Raw genomic sequence first — 26,806 nt, 5'->3', positions numbered from 1 at the left:
AATTCTAGCCGAGCACGTGGATTTTTTTCATAATTTCACCCATGATTTGTCCATCTCTACCACGCGTAATGAGTTAATCAATTTAATAACCATGCGGATTGGATTACCGAACAGCTCAGTAGAAGCGTCAATTTATTTTGAATTAAGCATTAATAACTACAACATCTTCAATCAAAATGTGCCATATTGAAATATATGGAAGACTTTGTTTGTTTATGATCACTTTTTCGTGAGTAGGGTGCAGGCAGAGCTATTTGGGCACTTCCACGCAATTTTATTCTCATGAAATTTCTTCAAAATGCAATTTTATTGTCATGAAATTTCTTCAGGTATGATTGTGTAACTAATTTAATTCTGAGTGATTTGTTTCAATCAGAAAAAAAAACTGCAGATGGTTACTCAATGGATTCATTTTTGAGTTTTTTTATTTGTTTTTTTTTTTTTAATTTGTGTGTAAAAGATCCCCATAATCTCCTATGTTATAGGATTTCAATACTGTATTAACTACTGAATAAACAATTTAGTACATAATAAATTTAATTCGGAGATATCTGTTCAATTAATTATGAAAGAAATCGTTTTTAGGGGAATTGGGGCAAAAATAGCCAAAAAACTACATGCTCCCACTATCTCCTATCAATGAGGCTGACGGCAATCGATCATTTAAATCAATATCGTTTACCCAAACTATCGCACATCGTTTGGAAATGTTTGGAATTTGTGATATAAGAAGGTAAATTATTCACAATATTTTGCCTAGAGCATAAATAATGATCATACATATTCTAAAAAATTTAATACAACTTATTTCTGCAAGCTATATTCATGATTATTAGACTATTTAAAAATGTATTTCAATATAAAAACACGTTGAAAAAATTTAAAACAAAAATTTCTCTTCAAAAATATTGCATTGTACATTTGGCCCCATAATCCCCTAAATGTCCATCTTTTTATAACGTTCTCTGTGAAACATTGTTGAATGGACTAGAAATGATGGATTTCATGGGAAATAATCTCCACAATAAAACAGTTTTACTCAAAACAACATGAAAATCTAAAATTTTCAAGGAATCGGGGCAAAACGGGCACCATAGCTTATCCCAGAGTGGCCCCACATTCATGAAACCATCACCAATCGATTCCTGAGAAAATTTCCTTTCGAATGAGCTATAAAACTTATTTTTTATCTTTCTATTGTGGAAGTTATCAATTTTTTCCACCTTTAGGCTCGGAATTCCCCAATGTGCACTGCTTGGAACCACTTGGTTCGCCTGTTAATAGTCGGTAAATATTCTTTGCACCACCTCTCCCACATTTCGTTCGCCAGTTTCTGCGAACGCTTGTAGGCATCACGTAGATTATCTGTTGTGTGTACAGTATTATCTACTATCATATCGGTTGCTGTGACCGACCCACGAAGGAAATGGTTTGGTGTGATCGCTTCCTCATCTGCTGATTCCTGTGGTACGTATGTCAACGGTCTAGCGTTTATCATATCTTCTGCTTCGGCTAGTGTCGTCAGTAGTACCTCGTCTGACAATGACCGTCCATCATCCAACGCCTTCAAAGCTGCCTTAACGGATCTGACCATCCACTCCCAGATACCACCCATATGTGGTGTAGCTGGTGGATTGAAGTGCCATGCTGTCGCCGAACTTACAACCTTGTCTGCACATTCCGCATATAATCTCTGCATTTCGTTGATAACACCTTTAAAGCACGTCGCATTGTCTGAGAAAATCTCTCCTGGGACACCTCTCCTACAACTGAACCTTCTTATAGCCATTAGGCATGATTGTGTAGAAAGGCTTGCAACAACTTCTAAATGTATGGCACGAACTGCCATGCAAGTGAACACCGCCACCCATCTTTTCTCCTTCCTGCGTCCAACAGTCATGTCGATTGGACCCAAATAATCAATACCCACCGAATGAAATGGACGAAGACTTGGAGTTATTCGTGAAACCGAGAGCGGAGCCATAATAGGCGGCTGAGGACAACATCGACGTACCTTGCACCAAACACATTCATTCACTACCTGTCGAATCGCGGTTCGAATATTTGGAATCCAATATCTTTGACGCAGCTCATTGGCAACAGTTTCTCGGTTACCGTGACCAAACTTCTCATGATAGTGCTGGATCAACTTTTCTATCGTCGCATTCTTCCGTGGCAGGATGATAGGAAACTTTTTATCAAACGGTATATTCTCCGACATCTCCATTCTGCCACCCATTCGAAGGACTCCTTCTTCATCCTGTCTCGGTGTTAGTTTGTAAAGAAAGCTCGACTTCTTCACTACTTCGAAAGGCTCTCCAGATCTCTTCGTAATGTTCCGTGATATGATGCTCATTTCATCTGGAAAACCCTCATGTTGTGCTTGTCTCCAGAGTATGATCTCCGCCCTGTGGAACTCCTCTTGCTCTAACGGACGCTGTATTGATGGTATTTCTGCAAGAATCTTGACTTGTTGATTTTTTGTAGCTTTCACTGTTACCACTGGCTGCGCTGCTACTTTTCGCTTGCAGTTGTCGATGAATCTAACTACGAACGCTGTCACTCTTTGGAGTTCTGTCCACCTAGAACACCGATCGACGTCAACAACGACATGATATGCTACGAAACCCTTCCCCAACAAACATTTTTGCTGAATAAGAGCTGAACAAATAATTTTAAAGCTTATTTCAGTTCAACAAACTATTGTTCAGCTACTAATGTTACTTGGGTCGCTTCTACGTTTGTCGGTTCTACTGGAGCTTCGATAGTCGGCCAATGATCATCTGGTAGGTAAAGAAACGACGCACCTTCAAACCATTCTCCGTCACTGTTCAGTGTACCACGATACCATTTTGTTAGTACGTCCGCCACGTTCTGCTTAGTCGGGATCCATCGCCAGTCCGTTGATCTTGTTAACTCGAGTATCTCTCCAATTCTGAACGCAACAAATTGTCTCTATTGATGTTTGTCAGATCGGATCCAGCTGTAAACCGTTTGCGAATCCGTCCATAACACACACCGATCAATTTTCATCGAATGGGTGTCCAATATTGTTCGACTCATTCGAGCACCAAGAACAGCTGCCATTAGTTCTAATCGTGGGATTGATTGTCGTTTCAGCGGTGCCACTTTCGATCGAAACATAGCCAAAGAACATCGGACTACTTCTCTCACGATAACTCTCAAAAACGCTACACAGCCGTATGCGTGTTCACTGGCGTCAGTGAAAATATGTGCTTCAATGGATTCCACGTCGGACGATGAAGAATTTCCAAGGTAGCATCGGGGAATGCGAACGTTTTCCACTTCTGTTAGCAGACCAGTCCAACGCTGCTACATATCCCAACAGTTGTTGTCGATAACCTGGTCCCATTCACAGCCACTACGCCATAAATGCTGCACTACGATCTTGCCATGAATCGTAAACGGAGCAATCAATCCGAGAGGATCGAAAAAACCCATTACACAGCTCAGAACTGCTCGTTTTGTCGGCCGTTCTTCACCGTTGAAGTATGGTTGATGCTGTTCCCGATGTTTTGTAGAGAAGGAAAACTCGTCTGATATTGGATCCCAGATCATTCCAAGCACTCGCTCTTGTGCCGTCGTCTTATCTTCAGTGAAATGTACTGTAGAAATTGGTTTTTGTTCACCTAAACTATCGAGCACTTCAGTTGAATTCGAAATCCAATTTCTAATTTCAAAACCGCCCTTTTAATGCACAAAACTGACTTCCTTTGCACGCACGACGGCTTCTTCAACTGTGTCAACACTGTCAAAGTAATCGTCTACATAATGGCATTTGATAATTGCTGTAACTGCCTCTGGAAACTGTCCAGCGTATTCCTCTGCATTCCTGTTCTTCACATACTGAGCCGAACACGGAGAGCTCGTCGACCCAAATGGTTCTTTAGGGTTCTCTCGAAAAAGGAAGCGCTGGAATTGTTTGTCTTGATTTGGTGATACATCTCACGGAGATCTCCACCTATGGCGATTCGTTGTTTCCTGAATCCTGATAAAACAGTTATCAGAGGAACCAGCATATTCGGTCCTTTCAGCAGATGTGCGTTTAGAGACGTTCCTTTAACGGCTGCCGTGGCATCCCAAATGAGCCGTACTTTGCCGGGTTTTGGATTGAGCACAACATTTAGTGGGAGATACCATAGTTTTCCTGGCTCTGTGGTAGCAAGTTCTTCTGGAGTAGCTAAATGTGCGTAGCCCTTTTCTTGATACTCGCCAATTTGCTTGACCACGTTCTCTCGCAGTTCCGAACTATGCTCCAGTTTCTTCTCCAATTGTTTTAGACGACGTAGGGCCATCGGATAACTGTCTGGGAATGACGGATTGTCTGTTTTCCACAGTAGGCCTGTCTCAAACCGGTTTCCGATTCGTTTAGTGGTACACTCCAAGATTTCACGAGCTCTCCTGTCTTCTGCTGACTCTAGCTTCACTGCCACCACAGATTCCTCAACAGCGTAATGGTTCTTAAGCAGATCATGGAGATCTTCGTTAGTGATATTTTGATGCAAGTTCACGATGCCGGTAGTCGCTGCTGCGGTAGTCGTCCGTCTCGGTCCGTAAATCGTCCACCCGAGTTTACACCGTACTGCAATTGGTTCCATAACAGCGCCTATTTTTGCCTCAAGTGGAGTGAAATAATGCAAATTATTTAGACCGATTAGCATCTCCGGCCGTCCACTGTAAGAGGAGATAGTTAAGCCTCGAAAATGCTCGTATTGAAGACTCAGCTCCTTGGCATCCAACGATTGTGCTGGCAACATAAGTTTGTTGACCGTGTGCACTGTGGTCAACAACATCTTCTCTTCCGTTCTTTCTGATGTAGCCCATATATTCGTCCTCGTAGAGTTACGCTCTTCTCGCTCTATATCTGCCGTCCATTGAATGGTGAGCTTCTCGTGAACTCCGACTACTCCCAAACGATCCGCGAGTTTCAGCTCCACAAGTGTCACCGAGACACCTTCATCAAGAAACGCTAAGACGGTGATAGTTTTATCGCCGCAGTGTAGACGGACTGGAATCATTCGAAACATCATCACGCTGTTTGTTCGAATATGTGCGCTGTCCATAGGGTGAAGTAACGAATTATGCGCCTGTCGACAGTCTCCAACATTACAGCGCAACTTGAACTTACAGGGAGCCGTTCCATGCTCGTTCAAACACACTCTACACAACTTCCACTGCTCGACGATTCTTATTCGATCCGCATGTGCCAGATTTCTGAAGTCTTGGAAGTATCGCAGCCGATGATCTGTTCGCTGACACACTTTACAAGACTTCAAGTTCCTTCGTTCTTCTCCTCCAGTTTGTAAATTTGTCGGTAGAGTCTCCCCTTCACTATGACTGAACAGTACTGTGCATTGCGCGATTATTTATCGCGAGGGTGATCTTGAAAACTTCTAAAAATGTATGTAGATCACCGCAGGTACTTCAAATCGTTTTGATGTCTTCTGCGCGATTATTCCTGATTGTCCAAGGCATGATCGCGCAGAAGACATCAACACGATTTGAAGTACCAGCGGCGATCTACAAGCATTTTTTAAGACAGTCGGCGCGTGAATTTTTCGCGCCACACATAATATACCTTTCGAGCTTCCACTTCCTGTTCCGGAGCGTCCTTCGCCGCCGAGCTTATTTGCTGGTTTGTATTCCAAACTAACGTTCGCTTCACATGCCTCGGACACAATTTCGGATAGGAAATCGGTGAATGTACGAAGCGTTACCTTCTTTCTGCCGCGTTTGAAGCGCACCCACTCCCGCTTGTCACTGTCCGGTAGTTTATCTACCAGATCTTGGATCAGTAACGGATTTACTAAATGTTGTTTTAGCTCTGCTGCTTTCAGATGCTCGCAGAATTGCTCGACCGCAGTACTAAATGGGATGAAACTAGCAAGTTTTCCTGTTTTCGGAGATTCCAATCGGCGAACCTTTTCAAGATGACTCTGTAATAGTTGTTCCGGTCGACCGTACAGTTGGCGTAGTTTTACAATCACCTTTGGGACTGATTTAGGAAGGAGCAGCTGACCACGGACCATCTCAAGCGCTGGACCCTTCAGGCATTCTTGCAGTCGCACTGAATTTTCCACGTCATTGTATCCCAGGCTTCATTCGATGCTACATACATCCCGTAGAAAGGTGGCCATTCTTCTGGTTGGTCGGAAAATGTTGGCAACTTTTTGCTTATTCCACTTCTGGCTGCTAACTGCATTTCGGTAGGTGCGTTCTGCAACTTTCCTTGTCCATGTTGACACAAATAATCGGTTTTGCGCTTTTCTTTACCGCTCGACACTTTCCCACCTTTCAAAGTTAACGGAGCATGGGATTCATCGCTAGATTCACTGTCGGCAGTTCCGGAATCATCGCCAATGTCGTCTTCGTTGTCGATTTCGGAGTCAGAATCGGATTCGTCGAACTTCAGATTTTTCATATTTTGCTCAGTCAGCTTTCCAACCTCTGGATTACGCAACGGCGTATGGTTCATTTTGGATACACTCTCCCCCACTTCAGCGTCACGACGAATCTTATGTTTATCCCCAGAACTTTTCAATTTAGCCATTTCGTTGTCCAATGCCAACATATTGTCTTCGAATGTTTGTTGTCGGGCCCTCATACGTTCCAACTGCAACCTACGCTCCCGTAGAACTTCTTCCTGCAACTGCTTCTCTTGTTCTTCCTCCTCATCACGAACCTGCTTCTCCAGCATCATTCGCTTCCTTTCTAGGGAACGCTTGATTTCACTTTCTCTGCGCTTCAAAATAATTTCCGCTTCCAGCTCTTGCTCCATTCGCTTTTGGCCTTCCTCCATCGCTTTCAGCTTTTGCTCCAAGGTGAGCACTGCGTCGGATTTGACGCTGGAACGGTCTGAATCTTCACCACTCTTCTTCGTGGAGTTTTTCTTCTTCTTCTTCGCTTGCTGGCATTTCTCATCAGCGCAGTACCACTTTTTCTTCTTCTCCGCATCTTCGGTAGACAGGCCTACACAGCGGAGGTGGAACTACAGCTGACATCCGTCGCATCCGATCATTCGCTCGTTCTCGGTAGAAACATCGTCGCAAGCCGCACACGCAGTCTCTGTGAAATCCAGATTTATTGCATTTGGATCGGCCATGGTGCGTCAAGGGTTAATCCAAATCTGATACAATTGTTTTTGAGTATGTTCGGATTTGAACCTGTTTTTGAAGCAGCCTTTTTCTTAGTAGCAGCTCAAACTGTAATTTTTATATTTTTAGTTATTTCACAATTATTGCATAAAAACGACTACTTACAACAATTGGTTTCTATCTTTCCTTTTTTAACACCACCGTTTCCGTAGAGCAATCCTTCATCCAGCAACTTCTACTGTTCATTTTGATATTCTGCTCCTGTTTTTGTTCGCAACATTATTGTTTCTTTTTGTATTCTAATTCAATTATTTTCTTTTTACTTACAATCATACAGTTTTTTAATCTTCTTTTTCTTCTTTTTCAGGTCACAGGCTTCCCGGACAGCTTGGTAAAGATAGCAACCTTGAATTCAATTCATTAATTAATCAATTAATTAGCTCAATAAAGTCGATAATAATGTCATATATCTTACTCAATTATGTTTTACTGTGCTGCAAATACAACTCCTCAAGCTCCCACACTATTCTCTGAATTTCACTGAATTATTTTAATTAAAACTTTAATCAATCTATCGCACTTTCCTAATGCCCGATTTTTCTAGCTATTTTTACTTATTTTTGTTTTGCTTTTTCTATGCCCTCTTCTTTATTTACCTACTAAAACAGCGGCGAACAATAACCAGGATGTAAAGATAGAGTACACACTCAGTTGAGCTCGGCTAATTTTCATTCTTTTACCGAGATCCGCACAGCAGAGCGATCAGCAACTGAATTTCAACTGATATTTCAGCAAAAAATCAAGTTTGTTTATAGCAGCACCATCGGGTACCGCTGACATCAAACGTCAGTTTTGCTGAGTTGTCAGCAAACGAACTTTAACCGAGATTCGCACAGCTGATTTCGGCATTCTGATTTAAGTGTGTACACACTCAGTTGAGCTCGGCTAATTTTCATTCTTTTGCCGAGATCCGCACAGCCGAGCGGTCAGCAACTGAATTTCAACTGATATGTCAGCAAAAAATCAAGTTTGTTTATAGCAGCACCTTTGGATGCCGCTGACATCAAACGTCACATTTGCTGAGATGTCAGCAAACGAACTTTAACCGAGATCTGCACAGCTGAGATCGGCATTCTGATTTAAGTGTGTAGGCAAACCCATCCATCATTGCTGGGCAGTGTTGGTAAGTACACTGGGCAACATTTGTGGTATTAACACAAGATTTCATCAAACATTTTAGTACCCTATTCATTGTAGTGGCTTGTAAATAAATTGCCACAGCGATTCCGAAAATGACTACCCGTATTTTTGTAGGATTTTTCAGGAATTCTTGCAGGAACCATTCTTAGAATTTCATAACGTTTAAACCAAGAATTCCACTAAGGAGACCTCTGAGCATTTTCCACTGAAAACCACTGAAGGGATTTCATGGTGTACCTTTGGCCAAGAGATCCCGTGGTTTTGCATAGTATTCCTTAACCAATAACTCCAGGGATTAATTTACGATTTACTTTACTTATTTCAAATATACTCTTTAAGATTTATCTGATGATTTTATTTCTGGTATATCTTGGAAGTTTAAATTTTTCAGATAATTGGAAATCGGTTTAGATTCGTCATTTATTGCTTCCAGGGAGCTCTTATTGAATTTGTCCATTACTACAAGGAGTTCTTCAAATGAGAAAAGTAATGATTTCCCAGAAAAAACAACTTAGCGATTGTACCATTTTTTTTTCAAGAATTCTTTTAAACGTCTTGCCTGCTTTTACTAAGATTTATGTTATAATATATAACAGTCATTCCTATTTTCTGATAAATTGTTTTGAATTTTTCATCAAAAAATTCGTTTAAGTTAAATCGTTATTACTTTTGAACTTAGAAGTGGACTAAAAACATATACTAAAATTCTGTGCATTAGGTGTCTGGGTGAGGTTCCCGGTTGGTCCAGGATCTTTTCCTAATGGAAATTTTTTTGACTTCCCTGGGCATCATTGTACTTGCCACACGATATATGAATGCGAAAATGACAACTTTGGCAAAGAAAGCTCTCATTCAATAACTGTGGAAGTGCTCATCAGAACACTAAGCTGAGAAGCAGGCTCTATCCCAGTGAGAACGTAATGCCAAGAAGAAAACGAGAATGAACTCTAAGCCCCCAAAGTTGACCATTTTGTAAAAAAAAATCGAAAAATAGCAAATGTATTGTCTAGCACTGTATGTTTTAAAATGGCATTTGTTTATGATTATGAAATAATATCAACTCCATAGTGCCTCAAAACGCTTGATTCTGTAAGTAACCATGTAGATATGATCCAATAGGAATTTTTTTATATTATTGACGGTTTTTGGTATAGAAATGCAATGATTTAACTGTTCTTCTAACGAGTGTAACTCAAAATAACGTCTAACGGTTTCTTTTAAAACGGTCCAAAGTTGTCCGAACAGGCTGTGTAAGTTATGATGGCTTTTTTTTTCGTTTTGGTAATATTGGTAAATTAAGCACCGTGAGCTCGAACCTGAATTATGATACTACGTAAAACCATAAACATAACACTTCTTATTGGCAGAGATTCTTTCAGAGTATTTAAAGCAAATACAATTTATTGTTGATCTATGACCACTTTTACCAACTTCTAACCATCCAATAAACTTTTTGATTTCCATTGAGATGATTCGAATGACGTTTCTCTAACACAAAACGCGAATTGAACGGTCGGTCCCTCAATTTGAGCTATTAATTTCCTCCTATGTGCACGAGAAATCACAATTCGCCCCCACGTTCGCTATCCCCCACCTATCTTCTCACTTAATTTCGCCACTTACTTCCGTATGGTTGGACCGCCACGTTTGCCACCGGAATGGCCATCCTGGAAATACACCATCAGCCGCACGCTGTCTCACCTCTTCGTGCTCTGGACCGAGTGAACCGACAGGGACTTCCGGATGCTGTGGTTATGCTGCGAGCGTCGAATCGTCGACACAAAACTCGTTTCGCAAGCATTGCCAACCGAGGACATGCCGATGCGCCGCTGAACGGACATCTGCCGACAGCACAGGTACCGGTGGAAGTGCTGCCGAAATACGCCGGAAACGCAGTACAGGGCCACCGGGTTGATGCATGAGTTGAGAAAACTGTGACGGGGAAAAATTAACAAACGGATACGGAGCATTAGTGCATGAGGGCAGAAGCGCGAAATGTGTGATGCGAGGAAAATGTGCTTGCAGTTTTGCATTTTTGTGACAATTTCCTTTCTGGTAATAGTGTAGCTTGATGACGGGATACAAAGTGTAGAATGGTAGATAACACTAAACACCGTTGTACTGTAATCATTCCAAAAGGGGGATGGGGATGAAAAATGTATCCTTGCAGAATGCCTTCGAAGACTCTTGCAATTATTTCTATTGAAATTCAACCAAAAAATCTCAGATTTCACTAAAAATTCTTTCAATTCACCCAGCATTATTTTCGAAAGTCCTTCAAGGGAAATCCTTCAAGAATTCCTCCAAAATTTGTTAAGTCCTTGAATTATTCCTTTGGGAATTTCTTGACGAATTTTCTAATAATTTCACTTGATATTTTCGCTCGGGGCCTTCGTTAGCCAAGTAGCGGCTTCAGAGCAAAGCCATGCTGAAGGTGTCTGGGTTCGATTCCCGGTCCAGGATATTTTCGTAATCGAAAATTCCTTAACTTCCCTGGGCATAGAGTATAATCGTACCTGCCATACTATATACGAATGCGAAAATGGCAACTTTGGCAAAGAAAGCTCTCAGTCAATAACTGTGGAAGTAGTGCTCATAAGAACACTTAGCTGAGAAGTAGGCTCTTTCCCAGTGAGGACGTTAATGCCAAGAAGAAGAAAAAGAAAAAGAAGAAGAAGAAGAAGAAGAAGAAGAAGCAGTCTCGCATTCTTGTAGGGATCACACGATTTGACGATTGTGCGATATTTTCCAGAAAACGCTAGAAAGTGCCATTTGCCAAGGAATGTACCAATTACCATTATAGGCCTTAACCTTTCAGTCGTCGTGCGAATTTTTGTAACACGAGTAGTCGCGCGTTGTACTTTGTACAACACCCTTGGTTTTGCGAATATCCCAGGAGTCTGACCACTTAGAAAGATGACGTCTTCGGCAAAGTTGTTCGGTAACTCAAGGACTATCATTGTATGCAATGAGCTACAGTACAGGTGAAGAAGACCATGATTTGCATATGTATTGGTAACCAAAAAAAGTGGTGACGTCACTATTTGGTTGAAAGCACGAGTAGATATGGGATATTTGAAACAAATTGAATGTAACATAAAAAAAAGTGGTTCATACCATGAAATTTAATTCGAACTAGATGATTTTTGATTATTGTATTTATCGTTGGACTATTTCAACACAATAGACATAAAAATATTCAAAATAATCATATATTTAATTGAGGTTTGCCTAGCACGAAATAGGGTATTCCATCTGTATAAATAACTAATGCATACTTTTTGATGACGCCGTAAAAACTATTAGTAACCAAGTGTGTTGCTTGTTGTTTCTGAGCAGATGAATAGATTAACACGTTATTAAATAACACTGTGGTGAAACAATGCTCAGAAACAATAAGGTACATACTTGGTTGTCATTGGCTGGATTTAATATCTTGCTTGCGTTTGATCAGGGTTCGTAGTGTTATCAGCATTACCAATCTTACCACTTCGTCTAACATGACATGAGTAGAATTGAGCCCATCATGACTGACGAACTCTGACCAATCGGAATCGTTCAGGCTATCAATACCTGAACTTCGTAGCGGTAGAGGGATTGGCCAGCTCCATCGCCTCTAACAAAACATCCATGTTTGAGTCGGAATCACGTATGTTCTGTTCCTTTTGGAACGGTGAAACATCGCAAGAAGATCCATTTTCTACTATTAACGTTTTTCGATTTCTCCGCCTCCAGTGAACAGTGATTTTGCAAAAGGTTAGCCACAAGTTTCTTCCGCCCGTTGATAACGTTGGGAACGACCTCTACCCAAGTAACCATAAGTACTAATAATAAGCCCTTAATCAGCATCATAGATGCGTACATGCATTATAATAGCACCACAAATGCTTACACACCTTATAACAGCACTTCCGCTGCATAGAAACCCTATTACAGCATCATTAATGCTTCTAAGCCTGATGCATACAGGCATTAAATAAGCACTATATTGGCTTTATATTCGAATACAGGGCATGTTTAAATGCCATCCAGTGTTTTGACAGATATACCACGTACTTTGTGTTTGCATATAGTGGTAAGAGGGAGGCAAACATAAATCTTCTCACTACTACAATTGCAGGTTTTATGACGGGGAAAAGTGATGGTTTAAATTGGTCACTTTTCTTTCCAATACTATTCATCTTATGTGGCCGTAGGAGCAAAGGAGCATAACAACAACTCAACAATACGGGTGTCGCAGGTTCGAGACGCAAAATGAGGAATTTCATCATCATAAAACGAAGACCAAATGTGGCAATTGCAAGTCCTCAAAAGGATGAAAACTACCAAAACGAATATGTCTAATACGGAGAAGTACTATCTGTATCATTTTATTACATTTTTTGCATACTATTAGAGGTTTCCGTTTTCATTCATTTATTTATTTACCTAGTGTACCAGTTGCTTGGCCGCATACGCGAAAGCTCTCTGGCTGCGTACGCGAAAGCACAAAATATTCGCCCTGAAAACCTGGCGAAAACAACTGACGTTTCTCACGTGGTCTTATATCAGCATTAGTGGTGCAGAGAAGCACGGTTATATCTTGGCACTATAATGGCACGCTATTTCGCCTTTTCTGGCATTATAATAGCATTATATGCGTATATAAAACTGACATGCATCAAATGATTACCCTATATGCGCATATAATGCTGTTACCGTGCCGCATTATCGTGCTTACTGGTTACTTGGGTACTCTCAACGCATGACGATTCCGGAGTACGAATGGTGGAAAAAGCTGTAATTGGCATTACGTTGCTTAGTACTGCACAAAGAAATCTTACCGCCTCGGACCAGACTATTTCGATCTGCACCTGTCAACGATTTTCGGATTGAAGCATTGAACACAAAATCGTCAGATGTGAAATGCTGGGAGCATACATAAAGCGATGTACCCGGATCTTTGATGAGCCCACAAAATGTCACCCACTTCGATCGCTTGCTAGGTTCTTTGGAGAAAGTGTGAAAACTTATGCACTTGTGCATATCACTGTTCTTCGATTCCTGTGTCAATGTCTTGCACACACTGCGGAATTCTATCAAAATTTACCAGAAATTGTTAAAACTATACGAAAAAAAAGTGTAAAAACTTCCGAACTCGCGTACTTTTTGCTTTCGCGTCAAGGGATTTTAAATTGTAAACACAAATAGTGACGTAGGCAAGATCAGCGATGTATTGGTGTTAGGTGTCATTTTCAACTTTATACAGTTGTCACACACACTATTATACGGAACTGCGCCACCTGTTCTGTAACTCATTGCATTGTATGAGCTAGTTGATTCAAAATTTTGCCACTAGGCAGCGCTAGTGAGCATAAAATGTTTGTTTCGCAAATATCTCAGGAGACTGATCACTTAGAAAGATGGTGTTTCCGGCCGAGTTGTTCAGTAGCTCAAAATCTTTCTTTGTTTAATCCTTAAAGTTCGAGATTTTGCGAAATAATGATAGTCCCTGAGCTTCTGAACAACTTTGCCGAAGACGCTATCTTTCTAAGTGGTCAGGCTCATGAGATATCTGCAAGCAAAAGTTTCATGCTCACTAGCGCTGCCTGGAGCAAAATTTTGAATCAACTAGCTCGAAAAATGATAGTCCTTAACTTACTAAACAAGATTGCCGAAGACGACATCTTTCTAAATAGTCAGGATCCTGAAATATCTGCAAAACAGAAGTAAAACTTCCATGTCCACTAGTGCCACCTAGCGGTCAAATTCCGAATTCAATGAGGAACCATCAGATAGCGTTTCACCTCCAGAACAACTTTAATAAAGACCCCAAGTTTCCATATTATCTGGATTTTAAGATATGACGATTTCAAACTGTGAACTGTGGTTTCTTCGAACCGTACATAGTGCGTTCATTATTATGCGACTTCCATGTACATTTGTTGATTTTACCGCATTATAAAGGGCCATACTGTAAATAAAACTGTCGAGTATTGTTCTTAAGCAGATTCTTGAGGAATCCATCTTGGTTAGGTGTCGATACATATCTTTGTTGCAAAATGATGGCACATAAATCACAACTGTTGTACAAAGTACAACAGCGCGACAGCCCGAAGGTTAACTTTTTAAATTTTGTTGTTTTTTTTTAAATAAATCAAATTTGAAACTCTAGGAGAAAGCGTTAATAAATTTTATTAGATTATTTTTGCATGTACAGTATCGGACATTTCAAATGCACCAACACCGTTTTCCTATACAAAATGATCAACTTGAGAGAGCTGTATTTCCACCGTTTTTCGACAATTATTTTAACTTTTTTCTGTAACGAACCTAAATTCATGATAAATATTGAAACAGTTATTTGAGAACAATTGATTCAAAAGTTACAGATAGGTTGAATTTTGGCAACAAAAATAACTTTTGAATCATTTTCAAAATTTTCACAAAAAAAAATTATCAAAAGCTATAAAAAATTGAGGTAATTTGTAGTTCGTCACAGAAGAAAGAATCGGTTGAAAAACGGCGGATATGTAGCTTCTATCCCTTTAGGCCGAATGCCGATAGGCCGGATGTCGTTAACTCGAATGCCGTGCGGCCGAAATGGTCGTTAGGCCGAAAGGGTCAATATGCCAAAAATGACCGATAGTTCTAATGAACCGTAAGGTCGAATGATAACTAACAGGGATAGGTCCGTATAATTTGCACTACCGAGAAGCCGCCGAATGAATTTTCAGGTCGAATGGATTGTAAGTTTTCGATCAGAATAATTTGCATTACTAAGAAGCCCACAATATCCGCCGTGTAATATAAATATAAAGAACAGCCTTTGATTAAAAGCAGGAAAAAACACAGATGAATGTGTGAACCATATGTAATAGTAGTAAATTTTCGGCCTAACAACCTGCACCCGCATTTAAAATGTCCTATACTGTATGTACAATATTGGCTGAAAAATTTGCAATTTTCATATTTTTCAAACAAAATGATCGACTTCGATGAGCAAGATCTCAATTATTTATGGACCGATTCAAACAAAATTTTCGAGGCACATAAGACATAACATAAATTTTAACATATAGATTTGAATATTTTGTCAAATATCAATTAGGTTTCAAGAAAAAATTATTCTACTAAAGTAAAATTTTCGACGAAAAATTCAAAACTATTCAACTGAAAATTTAGTAGTCCTACACAAAAAACTGTCTTTAGCAAACTTGTTCATCTCGTCAAAATCTACAACTTTACAGAAAATATCATAAATCTTATCTTTAAATTTGCTAAGTTAAGTTAATCTTCTCCTTCTCTTTTGCATAACGTTCTCACTGGAACAAAGCCTGCTTCACAGCTTTGTGAATAGCACTTCCACGGTTATTAACTGAGAGCTTTCTTTGCCCAAGTTGCCATTTTCGCATTCGTATATCGTGTGGCAGGTTTTCCATTACGAAAAGATTCTTGGCCGACCGGAAATCGTACCCAGACACCTTCAGCATGGCTTTGCTTGGTAGCCGCGAACTTTAACACTAGGCTAAATGAGGCCCCAGCGTACATATATTATATGTATCTAATATGTCAATATTGTAACTTACGGAAATTCCCTATGGATTCTTCTGGAATTTATGTAGAATTCTGCCTAAAATTTTCGACAGCAATCAATTACTCTTGAATTACCTCTGGGATTCTTCCAACATTTGCTCTGGAATTCATCCGGAAGTTCATCTTTAATTATAAATTGGATCACTCTAGGATTCTTCAAGAAATTCCACTGGGATTCTTCCGGATACCTATAAGGAATTCATCAGCAAATGAGTCTGTGTTTCTTCCATAAATTTCTCTGAGATTCTTTCGGAGAGCTCTCTGCAATACTTCTAGAAATCTCCTACCGATTAATCGGTAAATCTTACGAATCTCAGTTCCTGTAATTTATTAACACTTGTCCGCCTAAGATATTCGTCACTTACACGGACGACGAAGCCTCAAAATCAGTTGGAACGCTAAATTCCACCCACTATATCTCGGCTGTCCTAAGCCCGATTTACAAAATTTTGGTACCTACAGAAATGTATGGGCTTCTAGATTCATGATAGATTTTTGAAATATTTTTGGGAACTACTGTTTGATATGTAGTACTTAAATATCGGAGCACGTCCTTAAAAAAAACGAAATTTTGCCAATGCCTGTACACACACAGTACCAAAAAATAATGTGATTTACGTCATTTGGGATGCACATAAAAGAAGCGAGCCGAATTACGTAAATTAGTGTCCAATTTCAAATACGTTAGTGTCTGATTCTGGAATTGTCGATCACAGTTGCACCGTTTTTGTGTCCTTTAACATGTAAAATTACATTTTTTGTTCAATACATCTTCAAGGACACGTTTTTGTGTCGGTTTATCATTTACATCATGTGTCATTCAGTCATAACCAGAATTACGTCTAGAGTAATTTTCATTATTTTTAAGAGTGCAACTTGAAATTTATCGCGATAACCTCTAGATTTTTTATTGTATGATGATTGAATTAGCGTAGCCAAACAATTGGCATTGATTTTTTTATTTTTAGCCATTCGAATAACTGCAATATATTCACAAAACTGCGTAGAATACAGTAAAAATGCATTTTCAACTATAACTTGAAGTTTATCGCGATGACCCAAACATTTTATGATCTTAAAATATACTTATATTTAAGGCCATCAAATTTGCAGAACACTGATAATAAATTTCGGTACGGAAAACTACAGTATTTTCACAAAATACTGAAAAATACAGAAAAATATAGGTTTTCTACAGTAATTTCTTATATATCGCAATGACTCATCAGTTTTATAATTTTAAACTCTTTGTATATTCATGAGAAACAAATTTGCTGAACATCGTTGATAGCTGTTTGTTCAAAAAACTACAACATTTAAACAAAATCTTGTATAATTCACAAAATTCTTAAATTTCTTCTGCAATTTATTGATTGCCTTTAGATCAATTAAAAGATTTGAAATATTTATAGTTATAAAAATAAATATATTTACAGAACATTTTTGATATTTTTCAAAGAACTACAACAGTTTCACAAAACTATGAATAATTCAAGGAAATTACGATCCTAACAAAAGTTTGAAATTTATTGCAATGATACATGGATTTTGTGATTTTAAAATATTGTCATATATAGGGTTATCAAGTTTTCACAATATAATCGATGAAACTTTCAGTGCGCATCGTACCTTCGTGCTGTGCGTACACAAATTCTCTCTGCTCTTGGAAGTTTTCTTAAAAACTACCTAAAGCAATAAATCAGTACTTTTCAGTGCTACACAAACAGTACTTTTCAGTGCTAAAATTAAAAACGGTACTTTTCAGTGCTACTAAAACAGTACTTTTCAGTACTATTTTTTCTACTATTGATCCCTTTACGATCCTTGTTTGGACCCGTGCCTTCGATTTTTCGTTGGACCCGTTGGCGAAAGCTAGCGGTGGTAATCCTTCTTGGACACCATCTTGGGAAAAAACCTCTCGAAGGTCACGTCTTCTTTCGTTTATTAACTAAACATGGTATCAACAACTAACAAAAGGAAGGGTGAATCTCTGAATTCACTACTTCCTTCCAAAAAAGTGGGTTTTAAAACTGTCACTACACGTGGCAAGAATGGAAGAAAGGACGCTTCCCCGGAATGCGAACTTTCTTCCAAGGGTGAAATGAATAATTGTATCGAAATGAGCAATCAGTTCGATGCTCTAGACAAATTTTCCGAACACCAAATCGAAGCAGCCTCTAGCCCAGGCGCTTTGTTCAAGTGAGGAAGCAAAGAGTGCCGCCTATCGTGGTCAGTTGTTCCGAATTTGGGGGATTTAGGCAGGAGATCTTGAACTCCATTAGGGGAATCAAGGTTTCCTTCCAAATCGCAAAGAAAGGAGACTGTCGCGTTTTGCCCGAAACTCTTAAAGATCGTGAACTTCTTCTCAGACATCTTGAAGAGAAGAAGCACAAATTTTTTACTTATGACGACAAAACTGAACGTTTGTTCAAAGTTGTCTTGAAAGGTCTCTCAAGTGACTCTAAGTCACCTGAAGAGATCAAAAATGGAATAAATGATTTACTTGGATTTTACCCAGTCCAAGTAATCATTATGAAAAAGAGAACCCAATCTGGCATTGTTCGGAAAGGGGTTTCTCAAGAATTTTATTTAGTTCACTTTAACAAAAAAGAACTAAATAATATTAAAGCTTTAGAAAAAGCAAAACTTATGTTCGATGTCCGTGTGACATGGGAACATTTCCAGAAACCTGGAGGAAATTACCAGAACCCCACTCAGTGCCGTGGATGCTAAATGCATGATTTGCGGAGGTTCTTCTCACGCTAAGGACGTCTGTCCTGTGGAAGAAGATACCAGAAAGTTTGAATGCGCCAATTGCAAGGGCCCTCATAAAGCTATCTTTTGGGAATGCCCTTCACGCAAAAGGGTCATTGAGGCTCGTGCCAGGCAGATGAAAGATAATATCCGTTACGATAACGGTCGTTTCTGCAATTTGCCTGGTAGAGTATCGAACAATGCTCATTTTTCAGTTAACGATCGCTTGATCATGAATCATACCCATCAGGAAGATCATAATCATGCTCATTCACAAACTAATTTTAATCCGTCGGGTAGCCGTTCGAATCTTTCAATTTCGAATGTATCTACCCACGGTAAATCCTTTGCCGATAGCGTACCAGGTAATTTGAACTCCTCCCCTGTTCGATCTATGGGTACCCATTCTACTTGTTTCAAATCAAATGGAAAAAACCCTACCGCCACAGGTAACTCCGCTTCTTCGTCTACCGGAAATTCCAATGGGAAATCACATGACATGTCTGCCTCTGATTTTAATTTTCTAACTGAACAATTGAATCTAATGATTGATGCAATGTTCAAAGCCACCACTATGACTGAAGCAGTCCAAGTAGGTGTAAAATTTACAAATCAAATTGTTATTGGATTACGTTTTTCTAATGGATCCAAATAATAATTTAAATATTTTAAATTAGAATGCTCGTTCTCTGAATGGTAAAGAGGACGAGCTGTTTAATTTTCTTACGGTTAATAACGTGCATATAGCAGTTATTACCGAAACGTATTTGAAACCTGGATCTAAACTCAAAAGAAATCTTAACTTTTTTGTTTATCGTAATGTGGGGGAGTTGCAATCATCATTCATAGGCGTATAAAACATCAACTGTTTTCGTCATTTGAAACTAAAGTTTTTGAAACTTTAGGTGTTTCTGTTGAAACACAGTTTGGTAAATATACTTTCATAGCTGCATATTTGCCTTTTCAATGCTCTGGACAGCAAGTTAATTTGCTCCAAACTGACTTGCGTAAATTGACTCGCAATAAATCAAAATTTTTTGTCATTGATGACTTTAATGCCAAACATCGGTCATGGAATAATTCTCAAAATAATTCCAACGGCAGAATTTTATTTGATGAGTGTTCTTCAGGATATTTCTCAATTAAATACCCTGATAGCCCCACATGTTTTTCCTGTTCTATAAATCCATCTACGATTGATTTGGTCTTAACCGACTCTAGTCATCTTTGTAGCCAATTAGTTACTCATGCTGATTTTGATTCAGATCATGTCCCAGTTACATTTCAAATATCCCACGAAGCGATTCTAAATCCTATCAGCTCCACTTTCAATTATTTACGAGCCGACTGGAATATATATAAAACGTATGTTGACTCTAATCTTGATGTTAACATTTCTTTAGAAACTAAACTTGATATTGACAATGCTCTTGAAACTTTAACAAATTCCATTGTTGAAGCCCGTAGCATTGCAATTCCAAAATGTGAAGTAAATTTGAATCCGTGATTATAAACGATGATCTTAAACTCTTGATCCGTCTTAAAAACGTGAGGAGAAGGCAATTTCAACGCACTCGCGATCCTGCTATGAAAATTATATGGCAGGATTTGCAGAAAGAAATCAAGAAACGTTTTGCAGATTTAAGAAACAAAAATTTTGAAAATAAGATTTCTCAATTGGACCCCGGCTCTAAGCCCTTTTGGAAATTATCTAAAATCTTGAAAAAACCTCAGAAGCCAATACCGGCATTGAAAGAGGAAAACAAATTATTACTAACTAATTGCGAAAAAACTCAAAAACTTGCTATGCAGTTTGAAAGTGCGCACAATTTTAATTTAGGACTTACTAGTCCAATTGAAAATGAAGTTACTCAGGAGTTCGAAAATATTCTCAATCAAGAGAACGTTTTCGAAAATGCCTGGGAGACTGATTTGGAAGAAGTGAGAACTATTATTAAAAAAATCAAAAACATGAAAGCTCCTGGCGATGATGGAATTTTCAACATCCTCATCAAGAAACTTCCAGAAAGTAGCTTATCTTCTTAGTTGATATATTTAATAAATGTTTTCAATTAGCATATTTTCCTGACAAATGGAAAAATGCTAAGGTTGTTCCAATTCTAAAACCAGACAAAAATCCTGCAGAAGCTTCTAGCTATCGTCCAATCAGCTTGCTTTCCTCCATCAGTAAACTTTTTGAAAAGGTTATTTTGAACAGAATGATGGCCCACATCAACGAAAATTCAATTTTTGCCAATGAACAGTTCGGATTCCGCCATGGACATTCGACCACTCATCAACTTTTACGTGTAACAAATTTGATCCGTTCCAACAAATCTGAAGGCTATTCTACTGGTCTTGCTCTTCTAGACATAGAAAAAGCATTCGACAGTGTTTGGCATGAAGGTTTGATTGTGAAATTAAAAAGCTTTAATTTTCCAATATACATTGTTAGAATAATTCAAAGTTATCTGTCAAATCGTACACTTCAGGTTAATTATCAGAACTCCAGATCTGAAAGACTTCCTGTAAGAGCTGGTGTTCCTCAAGGCAGCATTTTGGGACCAATATTATACAATATTTTCATATCTGACTTACCTGAGTTACCTCAGGGATGCCAAAAATCTTTGTTTGTCGATGACACAGGCCTCTCCGCCAAAGGACGAAGCCTGCGTGTCATCTGTAGTCGATTGCAAAAAAGTTTGGATATTTTTTCTTTATACTTGCAAAAATGGAAGATTTCTCCTAATGCTTCCAAAACTCAAATAATAATATTCCCACATAAACCAAAAGCTCTTTATTTGAAACCTTCAAGTAGACATGTTGTCACGATGAGAGGGGTTCCAATAAATTGGTCAGATGAAGTTAAGTATCTAGGGCTCATGCTTTATAAGAATTTAACTTTCAAAAATCACATTGAGGGCATTCAAGCCATATGTAATAAATATGTAAAATGTCTCTATCCCCTTATTAATAGAAAATCCAAATTTTGTCTTAAGAACAAGCTTTTGATATTCAAACAAATTTTCAGGCCAGCCATGTTGTATGCTGTACCAATATGGACTAGCTGTTGTAATACCAGGAAGAAAGCTCTGAAGAGAGTTCAAAATAAAATTTTGAAAATGATTCTGAAACTTCCTCCCTGGTATAGTACCAATGAGTTACATAGAATATCCAATGTTGAATCATTGGAACAAATGTCAAATAAAATAATCAATAATTTCAGGCAAAAATCGTTACAATCTTCTATTGCCACGATTAATGCGTTATATGTTTAGGTAAAGTTAGGTTAAGTATATTCAAAGCGTTTTTTTTTCTCTTATAAACAGGTGAAATCTACTCACCTGTAAAAAATCTGAACTGCTACGGCAAATGAAATGTAATATGTTGTTAACAAAATATTAATTAAATCTTAAATTTGTTTTACCAAATTAGGATGATAGTTTTGTCTAATAACACAGAACACCTAGATATGAGAAATTAATGTAATGTTTGGAATAATACTAATAATGCAATTTAAAAAAAAAAACTATTGAGTGGAATACATTGTCCTAACTTCAAAAAATCTGTAGGAGATTTCTTGAAATAATTTCTGGAGGGATTTGTTGAATACCTCTAGAATTTGTCGAATTCGCTCGATTGCCGTTCATATGAAAAATCCTGGGAGCTTTTCAAAAGTGTTTCATTGAAGTTTTTTTTCGTAGAGTGTTTGTATTAGCGTGTAATTATAGACGAATTAATCAACGCACAACCCCCTTGGACATTTTTATTTCAAAACAAACAGGTTGTATTCAATTTTCAAATATTTAAATCGACAACGATCAGATAACAATTCCAAACGCACATAATTGAATTACGACCATCTCTATCGCGTCCAAAATCGTAAATCACGCACAGCTAATTCCTATGTCTAGCAACCTCTCTGATTACCCCCTCTGGAGCATTTAATTCAATAAATCACAATTTCATACTAATCAGCTGTGTAACTTTTTCACCAATTGATTACCCAAACACGCGACGCTGAAACTGCTCAATATCTGTAATCTTATGTCTTGATCAACGCTCCAATGTCTCCCCTAGCTGCCGTGATTCACCTCTAATTGACTCCCACTGCGCGCCGAAAACCCCTACCGCCCCTAATCCCCGACAACCATTATTGCCAATTACCTCAAAAGGAAGCCGGTTATCCGCAGGATGTGCCAGAAATCGTCATACTCGAACAGGGAGTTCGGATTCAGATGGAACCACAGCTGGAACACGTGGTGCGGCAGGAAGCAGATGATGAAAACCACCACGAAGGTAATCACCATCCGTGCCACGTGTCTCCGGGCCCTGGCCTGGGAACGACTCTGCGGGCCGGCGTTCTCTCCTGGCATGTCCCGGGCGCTGACGTGCAATCGGTACGCCATCAGGATGTACAGGATGCCGATGATGGCCAGCGGAAGGAAGTAGTAAATGACCGAATTGATGATGGTTTTGTATCTGTTGGGTGGTTGTTCGAGGGGGAAAAGATGGAAACCAAGTGTTAATGAACCGGATAAGGATAATCGCCGCACTAAGGGGTATTTGACGGAGCTAGCTGGCCAAAAGTAATAATAAAATTTCGCTACGGGTTTGAAATATTGTTTCGCATGTAAACAAATGAACAGGTGTGGAATAATGAACTTAAAAACATAAAACATAGCAAAATTAATGATGAAGGCAAAGACAGTATTGATCAATAGCAGAGCCAAATCCTTGAAAGAATGAAAGGTTAGGATCATTAAGGTCCCACTCATAGTAAACTACCCTACAAATCTGTAAACAGACATAAGGAAAAAGAAATAATATGAGAAAAAACGAGATAACACCTTAAATCGAAAATAAAGGTTTTCTCTTATTCAAACACTGGACAGAATAAAACACGCATTTTTCATACAAAATAGTCAACAAATCTGAACCTCGGCTTCGATTGACCTGAAATTTTCCCCGCAGCTTAGAGATAACATGAATTTCACCCAACCCCAAATGACTGAAACACAAACTTATTAAAAATCTCTCATTTTGTCTAAAATGGCAAAAAATATTATGCAAATATTTTGGAAACAATCAGTTTTGTTGAAAATTTATAGCCAACAAACTTACTGCCCATACTCGCATAACAGTCCCATTTATATATGAAATCCCATATAGTATGGGACTGTTATGCGAGTATGGGCAGCTTATGTGTCTAATCATTTTGAACAAATTTCGAAGAAGGAGACATTGGTCTATTTTATTCTATTTAAGTATAATTTCTAGAGAAACTTAAAAATAGATGGAGTACCGTATACCTTTTAATTCCGCTCCTAAATGCTTATATTTGACAGATACGCGTATTTCGACTACCACGTGCAGTCTTCTTCAGTGTCAGTTACTCCACTGAGTGTAATGCATGTGAGTGTAATGCAGATTTTAGTGTGTTTTTCGGCATAAGAATTGACGGATTTCACGCCAACTCGACACGCGATTGGCAGCACCCCTTCAGAATTCAATGAAACTTTCTGGATGTCAAAAGTATGTGAAACTAAGATACTTTGCATATTTTGTTTTTTTCAAAATCGATCTAGATTAACATTTGGAAAGGGTCAAAGTTTGTTTTACTTTTTTTTAAAACCCGTATAACTCAAAAACGGTAAGACCTACAAAAATGTGTTGTATGGGGGACTGTCGTAAAATTTCCTGACGCTTTAGAAAAAAAATTGAAAAAATAAAAAACATTTTCTAACTGAAAAAAAAAAATTATTCAACACTTTAAAGTCGATTTAAAAAAACGGCGTTCATACATTGCAAATTGGGCATATTTTAGAGAAAAAAGTTTTTCTAACGTCGTTTTTTTAAGTCCAAAATGATTTTTTTATTTTATTTTTGTTTCGCTTTAAATAGTCTAGTATGATCATATTTTCAAGTGATAAATGAGTTTTAATCACAAAAAAGATAATATTTGTTTTATTGGGAGTAGTTAAAAGAAATAAAACGGAATTATACAGGATTTTTTTTTTTAATAAAATACAATTGATCTCGCACCATACCGCTTATGAGAAAATCAACACCGTCTAACAATCCGATGGGTTTTTATGGTTGGAAAGATATCACAATAATATTTAATTTCTTATTTGGTCAAAGCCAATCTTAACAGGTGTCTGGAAAGGGTCAATATTATGCTTATGAAAAAAGTCGTGGTTTGTTTTTATTTTTATTATTGCTATATATCCTAAAACGTAGTATCTGCACATGAATATTTACATTATTTTTGGGCTTTACTGAATAAATCGAATATTTTTGGTTCATCCTCTGAATTGGTAAACCGTTTGGCTGCAATTTGTGTATCACTAATAGGCATAAAACAATGATATTTTTGGGTACCAGGGTCAGTTTTAACCTTATCAAACAGTTCCACCAATTCCTCTGACATTTTAACATATTGTTCAATAGATATATAACAGAAATTTAATTTGGTGATACATGAATCAGTTTGTTTCACTGCCCAGTCGAATAATTCTCGCGGAGTTTCAATTGTGTTTCCATAGTATTTTGCAAGACATGCTCTTTTTGCCATTCGCTTGAGAGTGCCACCAATAGCGTCACAGGGGCCTTTGCCGTGGGATGTGGCAAAAAAGTGCCACTCTGCTTCCAATCCATGTATTTTCTTGAAATTACATAAGCTGACAATTTCTTTTTTTTTATAATGAGCTGCAGCTCCATCTGACTTAAAAATAACTTTTGATTTGTTTAACAAAATTTATCAATTTTGATATAAATAGCTGAACTGCTACTGTGTCATGGGTTTGATATTATAATAAAACTAACATTTTCCAATTTATTATCTTTTTATGGGAAATCTAGAATTGGTGTATCGTTGCTTGAGAATTATTCCAGTGATATCCTTGAGCAGCGTTATAATTTTCAGAAAAGTCGTCAATTACCAGTATTTAACCTTGTTTTAAGGAGTCTTTTTTGTTTCGTAGAAAAGAAGACTGTTATTTGCAAATAACATCATGAGTTATGAGCTTATCAACTTTCTTTAGGTAGATAACAATACAAACATATTCATTATTTCTTATTCATCTGGCGTTTAACGCAGTTAGGTTTAGTAAGTTTTTTTTTTTTCACAAAACTTTTTCTAGAAGAGAAATTAATGGGGTATGGATAAGGTTATTACTGTTCAATGTTTGCAGTACTGTTGTGATACCTTTCAAACCATAATAATCCGTCGGATTGTTAGACGGAGTTGATTTTCTCATAGGCAGAGGCGAAATCCATTGATTGCCTTCATTTAAAAAACATAATCACTGTATAATTCCGTTTCTCAATAAAAAATACAATATATTTTCTGATTCAAACTCAAATTTATCACTTGAAAACACGATCAAATTTGACGGTTTAAAACAAAATCTTTGAAAATAGTTTGGACTTGAAAAATTCGAATTTAGAAAAAAAAAATTTCCCTAAAATATGGCCAATTTGCAATGTATGGACGACTTTCAGTAAATTTAATTACTTTTTGCTTAAGGATGATCAAAATCTGAAATGGCCGTTTTTTTAAATCGACTTTAAAATTTAAAATAACATTTTTTCAGTGTAGAAAATGTGTTCTTATTTTTTCAATATTTTTTTCTAAAACGTCAGGAAATTTCACGACAGTCCCTCATACAACACTTTTTTGTAGGTCTTACCGTTTTCGAGTTATACGGGTTTATAAAAAAAATAAAAAAAAACTTTGACCCTTTCCAAATGTTAGTCTAGATCGATTTTGAAAAAACAAAGTATGTAAAGTATCTTAGTTTCACATAGTCTTCACACCCAGAAAGTTTCATTGAATTCTGAAGGGGTGCTGCCAATCCCTTTGTCGAGTTGGCGTGAAATCCGTAAATAGGTAAATAATAAAGTACTAAATTCGGTTTCTATTTATGTATATATTTTCCACTTAATAGCTCGCAGATAGGTATACTTTCAAAAGTCAGTTTTAAAATTTTCTCATATCTTGAAATATTGTTATCTGTATGTCAAATGTATAACAATGTTTCAAAATATGAGCAAATTTCAAAACTGACTTTTGACAGTATACCTATCTGCGAGCTATTAAGTGGAAAATAAATAAGGTACCGTGGGGTAAGTGGATACAGAAAAATCAGTAGTTAACT

The 26,806-nt window shown here is 37.9% G+C and overlaps 1 protein-coding gene across 1 annotated transcript in view; it reads right to left on the bottom strand.

Moving 5' to 3' along the window:
• Positions 1-9,276: 9,276 nt before the first annotated feature.
• The window catches only part of LOC5576189 (neuropeptide CCHamide-2 receptor), a 165,621-nt gene continuing 148,091 nt past the window's right edge, over positions 9,277-26,806 (bottom strand). Inside the window, exons 5-6 of the mRNA XM_021852958.1 lie at positions 22,812-23,126; positions 9,277-10,247 (exon numbers count right to left, since the gene is read on the bottom strand). Of these exons, the coding sequence (XP_021708650.1) occupies positions 10,013-10,247; positions 22,812-23,126 (550 nt within the window). The 3' untranslated portion in view covers positions 9,277-10,012. The remainder of the gene's footprint in view (positions 10,248-22,811; positions 23,127-26,806) is intronic.

The sequence above is a fragment of the Aedes aegypti genome, chromosome 3, assembly GCF_002204515.2.
Source record: "Aedes aegypti strain LVP_AGWG chromosome 3, AaegL5.0 Primary Assembly, whole genome shotgun sequence".
NCBI classification, from domain to species: domain Eukaryota; kingdom Metazoa; phylum Arthropoda; class Insecta; order Diptera; family Culicidae; genus Aedes; species Aedes aegypti.
This window is presented reverse-complemented; position numbering and strand designations above follow the sequence as displayed.